The sequence below is a fragment of the Cariama cristata genome, unplaced genomic scaffold, assembly GCF_000690535.1.
Source record: "Cariama cristata isolate BGI_N322 unplaced genomic scaffold, ASM69053v1 scaffold37946, whole genome shotgun sequence".
In the NCBI taxonomy this organism is placed as follows: Eukaryota; Metazoa; Chordata; class Aves; order Cariamiformes; family Cariamidae; genus Cariama; species Cariama cristata.
Genome location: NW_009621035.1, coordinates 32,077 through 38,447, shown reverse-complemented (window position 1 = coordinate 38,447; position 6,371 = coordinate 32,077). Strand labels below are relative to the sequence as shown.

General features: G+C 47.8%; 1 protein-coding gene across 1 annotated transcript in view; it reads right to left on the bottom strand.

Annotated features, from left to right (window-relative positions):
• Window positions 1-326: 326 nt before the first annotated feature.
• The window catches only part of REXO1 (REX1, RNA exonuclease 1 homolog (S. cerevisiae)), a 32,264-nt gene continuing 26,219 nt past the window's right edge, over window positions 327-6,371 (bottom strand). Inside the window, exons 12-16 of the mRNA XM_009701814.1 lie at window positions 4,713-4,823; window positions 4,243-4,358; window positions 3,928-4,066; window positions 1,231-1,351; window positions 327-490 (exon numbers count right to left, since the gene is read on the bottom strand). Of these exons, the coding sequence (XP_009700116.1) occupies window positions 402-490; window positions 1,231-1,351; window positions 3,928-4,066; window positions 4,243-4,358; window positions 4,713-4,823 (576 nt within the window). The 3' untranslated portion in view covers window positions 327-401. The remainder of the gene's footprint in view (window positions 491-1,230; window positions 1,352-3,927; window positions 4,067-4,242; window positions 4,359-4,712; window positions 4,824-6,371) is intronic.

The following is a 6,371-nucleotide window of genomic DNA, read 5'->3' as shown; positions in this document are numbered from 1 at the left end:
AAAAAAAGAAAAAAGATCTACCTTTAACTGAACCAGAAAGATCCTTCTGCACATATCCAACCTACTTCTAAAAGCTTCTCCTAGGAACCAAGTAGTTCTTTTTGGTTGTGCTACTCAAAACCACCTTGCCATGCCTACAAGGCAATTGTTGTACCACAGAGTATCCCTCAGGTGGAGTAAAGAGGATCTGAGAGCCACTATCTGGACACAGGGACCTGCAAGCAGTGAGCTGCTGCCGTTCAGCTGCGCCAGCAGCAGTCGGTAAGTCCCATAGATACCTGCGAGTGCACGGGGAGTCTGGGGTAGCATGCTGCTGCGTACAGGTGGACAGTGTTACTCTGAGCATTTATTGCACTGCTTCAAAGAGGTGGAGGAGGAACAGGAGAGAGAGAAAGCGCAAGTCATCGTTTTACTTTAGCATCTTCTTTGATCTTCCAGACCATCAGCTCCATGCAAGCTCTGGCATCCTCGCTGGAGTCGTGCCCTTCCACTAGGGACAGAAAGACAAGGACGGCGGTTACCACCTAGGCCCAGGCAGCCCCGCTGCGGCACGGGGGCTGCCCACTCACAGCACAAAGCACAGCAGGAGGCCTCCCAAAACCAGGTCCTGCCTGACACTGCTGGCCCAGCTGCTCGCTGCCCTCTGCCGCAGCAACCACAGAAGCATCTGTGATCACTGTGAACCACAACGATGGATTTAAAGTAGAAGAATTTTCACTAGATGTATTTTTTGCTGGACTTCAGCCTGACACCGATCCCTTGTTTAAATTAAGAGCTGAAGTCCTGCTAGTCTGTAGGCCCTCAGGCTATGGAGTAGCTGGTCAGAGAGGCCTCGATTTCCCCAGCAGTATGTTTACAATGTGCTCAAGGAAGACAGAAAGGAACATGCCGTGCTTCAAACAGAAAGGTTGGTCTCAGTTTGCCAGAGAGAGAAGGGAGGGAGGGCACGACACGGCCTTGACAGAGCTACTTTTGGCCTTCTCACGCCACTTCTCCAGTCCCCACTTAGCAGAGAGAGGGAAGCAGCATGTGCTTCTGGCTCTCAGAACAGGGTTCAAAGTGAAACTGTCTGTGGCAGAGACTTCATGTGCTGGCCCATTCACAGCTACTGCCAGACACTATATGCAGGAATAAAAAGATGAGGAGCAAGAGGATGGGGCTTGGGGAGAGCAGAGGAAGGCAGATCCAAGGAGCCCACATCCAGGTGGGATGGGTCACCATTGGTCTCACCATTGTCCTGGATGATGCGCTTGAGGTAGTCTGCCATCAGCGTCCGGAGAGCCCGTTTGTAAGGCAAACCCAGCCGGTGGGGAAAGACGATCGCGGTATCCACCACTGTGCCATGGATAAGCTGGAGGGAGGAAGCAGGAAAGAAACATGCTTATTTTCACTCTCCCACAGGGACAGACACTCCTTAGGATTATCCACACTAATGCAATCTTCCGGTCAGCCTCTTAGGTTCTACATAACGCTGTCGCCAAGCTCCAACCCAACCAGTCTTGCAAGAAGTTCTGGCTGAACCAAAGATGACTCCCCCTTGACAGGTGCGTGCACACAGGCTTCCCAATGCTCTGCCAGCCAACATACCTGCCCTCAAAGCCCTGCCTAACTGCACATTCAAAGCAGCAGAAATTCAGGGCTGATTCAGTTTATGTAACTCAAACAACAGGACAGGTCAATCCTTAATACCCTGGCATACCTCTGAGAGTGTCTTTCGCAATGAAAAACTAAGCTGAGGAACCAGTTGACCCCACAAAGCTTGTAAAAGCCTTTCAACTGCTTCTCAAGGTGTGGACAGAAGGATGGGCAAGTCAAAACTGTACCTAACTCATTGTACATCACACTGCTTCTACAGAAAAGCCCTAACCTTCAAGCTGCAAACCAACCTCAAAACTGCCAGTCTGTCAACACTGAGTCAACAGGAAGTTTTTACCCAGCACCGGCTTAGCAAGGATTAAATGACACAAGGAGATCTTGTACTTCTGGGCGTAAGGAACTACACAGTGGATGGGAGGGAGGCCCTGGCTGGTCCCGTGTCTGGGTCAAAGTGCTTGGGCACACAGGAGAGGCAAGAGGTTTGCTGTCCTCTAGGTATGAAGTGTCATTAACGCTGGAGGAACTGAGGATGCTGAACAGGTCAACACGCTACCTACCCTGCACCAAGGGGCCCTGTGAAGGACCAAAAGGTCACATCTGATGGAGTCCACAGACACAGCGTAAAGCTGGCTTTGTTTTAAATACTAATTTCTTACTCTCAGGCTAAGGCAAAATTAATCCTCTGTTGCCAAGAATAACGTGTTCAGTGAGAGCTAAAGGAATGTGGACGAAGGCAGTCCCACATCTTGAGTACAGGAATAAAATGCAAGGTCTAAGAGATAAACCTGTATGCCTGACCAAAAGACAGCTCTGCAAGTCTCGACACAGGATGATTCAGACAGGACCCTGATAATCCAGTCTCCTCATCTGCCTTGACTCTTCCGAGGCACCAGCTAATGTTGCGTGACAATCCGTAACTTCGTCATTAATAGTTTCATAGCTCAGCTCTGTAAATGCCTGAGAACAGCTGCAGTTTAACAGAAACAACCTGCTACACTCTTTGGAGTATAAAACTGCCAACATTATGGATAATCTCTCCTAGACTGCCGTCAAGTTTGGCACCCACCCAGGCACAATGATAATTACTTATGTAGATCAGGAAGACTGAGGAAACAGGATAATATAGCTTTAAATAAAAATTGAAATGCTATCACCATTTGGAGCTTGCCATGGCCATTAGCGAGATGTCGACTTTACTGCCACAGCCTTCAGACATTACGACTTGACATGCCACTGCCTGTCACGCTCTGCTATATTGCTCTCGGGTTCGTTCTCTTGGCAGTGTCTGTGATGCTAAGAGAAAATCATGCCTCCAAGAGGCCAATGCAGTCATCTCCTGCTGATAAAACTGTAAATAATTTTTTTATGATGATGATGAACTCTCTGAGAGGCTGGGAGAAAGGGTGCCATGGAGAGGTAAAGTGCTTTGCAGGCATTCAGACCTCCTGCTTCCAAACCATCACCGTGAGTTGGCAGCCACAGCTTCTTCATCAAAGAAGCTGCATGATGAAGAATGGCTGGAGGGAGTTCTGGCTTGTGAGCACAGACTAAATACTCAGTTCCTGCCTGCTGCATGCTTTCTTGGTGACCCTGGACAAGGCCCTGGGGATCCGTGTTCCAAGTGCAAGGGGAGAGGACAGACCTCCCTCACAGAACAGCAGAGATGGCCGAGAGATGTGCAGGCTAGACTGATGAGGGCCAGGCAGGAAACAAGAGAGATGAAAGGTCAAAATAGCTTGATCAAAGTAACTCCACAAATCACAGCAAACCAGGCAGAGCACCTCACTCAGAGAAAACAGACATTTTAACATTAGAAGAGAAACCATGAGAATTCTCTCCAGTGGCAGAGACAACGAAGATGCTTCTCCTGTTTCTAAAACAGTTACTGTGGACATCCAGAGGGCACAGGGGACTCCAGAGCCTTCCCTGTTCATGCCCTGACCCTGGCTGAGCACATCTTCAAGCCAGTCAAAGGATGCTGACACCAACAGAGGATTCCTGACTATATGGCAGGAGTGAAAGGCAAATGGTTCGAGATCAGTCCTTCCAACCAGCCCTGCTCTATTCATGCCCCCCAGTCACCTCCAGAGTGGTCTGTCACCCTGGGCAGCACCAGTCACTAAAAACTGGGGTGACACCACAAGTGACACACATGACCCTCTCTTTTGCTCTTCCACCACAGACAGCTTCCCACTGGCTCAGAGACAAGACAGATCTACTGCGTCCTCCTGGTTCTTGGACATAAACAGTTCCTAAATTTAAAGACGACATAACACAACCCCAGGTGGGAAAGAACCAGAGGGAGATGTAAACGCAAGACACGCAAGTTACCTTTAGTGCAAATAAGTCGCTTTCCAAGCTGTGCCCTATCAATATGGTATCTGCGCTGAACATGTTCAGTAGGACGGCTTGGACATCCCGCAGGGTGATGCTTGTGTTCTCCAGGTCTTCTTCTGTCACACCTGAGAATCTGCAGAGCAAGAGCAGAAAGGAGAGCTTCCTTCACTAAAGAAACATCTCAAGGCCCAAAGCGTCTCAGCCATTAGGAAGGGGTGGTCAGTGGACTTTCAACAAGTGCTCCCAGCCATTCCCCCTAAGTTCCTCATTCTGAGCACAGATCTTTGACCCAAGGAAGACGGTCCATACCTGGTGTTATAGTCCACCACCTTGGTGTCCGGTTTGACAAAGGTGTCGTATACCACTTTCAGGTCAGAGTTGATCACAGTTACTCTTGTCAGCTCCAGTCCTTGCTTAGTGTAGCACTGCAAGCAACAGAGCAGACATGAAGACAAGCGCATGCCAACCATAGCACGGCATCAATGGAGCCATTCAGCTCCCAAAACGCAGCACATCTAGTGCAGCAAGGCCAGCCAGCAAACACTCAATACTGGTGAGCTAGCTACAGCTTTTCAAGGGTGCACACAGTCCCCAAATGAAACACACATTGCTAAAACTAATTAGTAAGAGCTAATTTAAATGTATAGGACCAATAAGATTTAGAGTCCACAGCAGAAAGGAAAGATGGTAAGGAAACTTCAGCCACCTGTATTACAGCCTCAGCCTTCCCCAAAAAGTTTTATTTTGCTTGTGCATTGCCCCTATCGTTACGGACCCACCATTTCACAGTCTAACGCGTAGATTCCAGGGTAGCCATCAGTCGTAGGCAACTTGTCAAAAGTCTTCACAAAGCCATCAAGGCTTTCCTTTCGCCCATCATGGACATGTTGCTTAAAGAAAAAAAAGGGACAATTGTTGATGGTAGGAACAAGAATCCAAAAAGTCCAATTCAACGGAACTTTCCACTTAAAAAAAAAGATTTTTTTCAATCATTTCTGAAGGTTAATAAGGAGTAAGTTTTGCCTAGCAGTCAGTCTGAGAAATTCACCGCAATAGCAAACATAGCCATGTGCAACCTCAATTCCAAAGCCAGATCAGGGCTGGTGGCATCATATTGACAGCTCATGTAGGAGCAAGACATCACTCATCTAGGGACGAGTAGTTTTCAACTTTCAATTCGAAGGAGAATTACTCAGAAAAGGTCATACTGAGATCTTACACTGATCTAACTCCAGCTGCTGGTTCCTGGTTTAGCTTGCGGCGGAGACATGCCCAGACATCCCTGTTTGAGCGTTAGCATCAGGTGTATCATAGCCCATAGACGGCATGAGAAACTGGTGTAATGCAGTACCACGAAATGTCAGTGTGTGCATACAAATAAAAGCCACTATATTCCAAAACCAGACAGTTGACAGACAAACAGGAGCTACTGTCTACCTGCACTTGAAGTAATAAATAAAGCATTTCCACTCTTCATTATCCCCAGCTAAAGCTCTACGGTCAACACGATTCAGCACAGAAGAGCTCCTCGAGTTAGCAGGAAAACTCAGGGAGTAATTTCACAAGTGCCTTAAGCCAATGCAAGACTAAGCCGCTGTTGCAACAGGCACTCCCACTCTCCTCCGCAGCCACATATCCCACCTTACTTGGTCAGCCTGAAAGCCTTCTTCGCAGGAGGAGTTTTAAACTGGATGATTGCATTGATCCAGTTACCTGCACCACTGCACCGGTGCGGAAGCAGGAACACATAATCGAGGGCAAGGCAGAGGTTGCAACTGCCCTTTTGTGCACCACTGGGGTTTTAGATCCAATTAAACTGCTGCACCACACCCAGAGGTGATGCTCACTCTCCCTTATTCCCCAGTGGGGTTTTTTTGTTTTAACTTTTATCTATCCCTAAATCTCAACATATTTGCACATAATCACAGCAGTCTGTGTACAGCCTCCTTCATGTGCTTCTCACAGATCTCATCCTACAAGGAATCAAACTGTACTTGCTCGTCTCAGGATAGAAAGGCTGGAGAGATGAGGAACTGAGGCCACTTGTAAAGCTAAAACCTGTAGGCAGAGGTTTGTAACCAAAGCAAGGATTTGCGTAATTTCTTGCGCAGGTTATTACTGCAGGTGCAGCCAGAGTACAGAGAACTGCATCATTTCAAGTTAACTAGGCAGCTGGGCCAACACTGAGTTCAATCTCTCCCTGTTCAAAGCCAGCACTGCTCAAAGGCCGCATGGTTCCTTGCTTCCTAGGAGCAAGAGGCCACACTTGTCCATTCTGCATCTATGCCCATGAATCTGACTGTTTTGCTAAAGAAATGCATAGAACAGATTACCAGGCCAACAGATAGTAAATGTTTCTCTCCCTTGCAGCTTGACCCCTTCCCTCCCTCTGTAATACAAAATAACTGGGCAGTGAAGGAAAGAAAAAAAAAATTTAG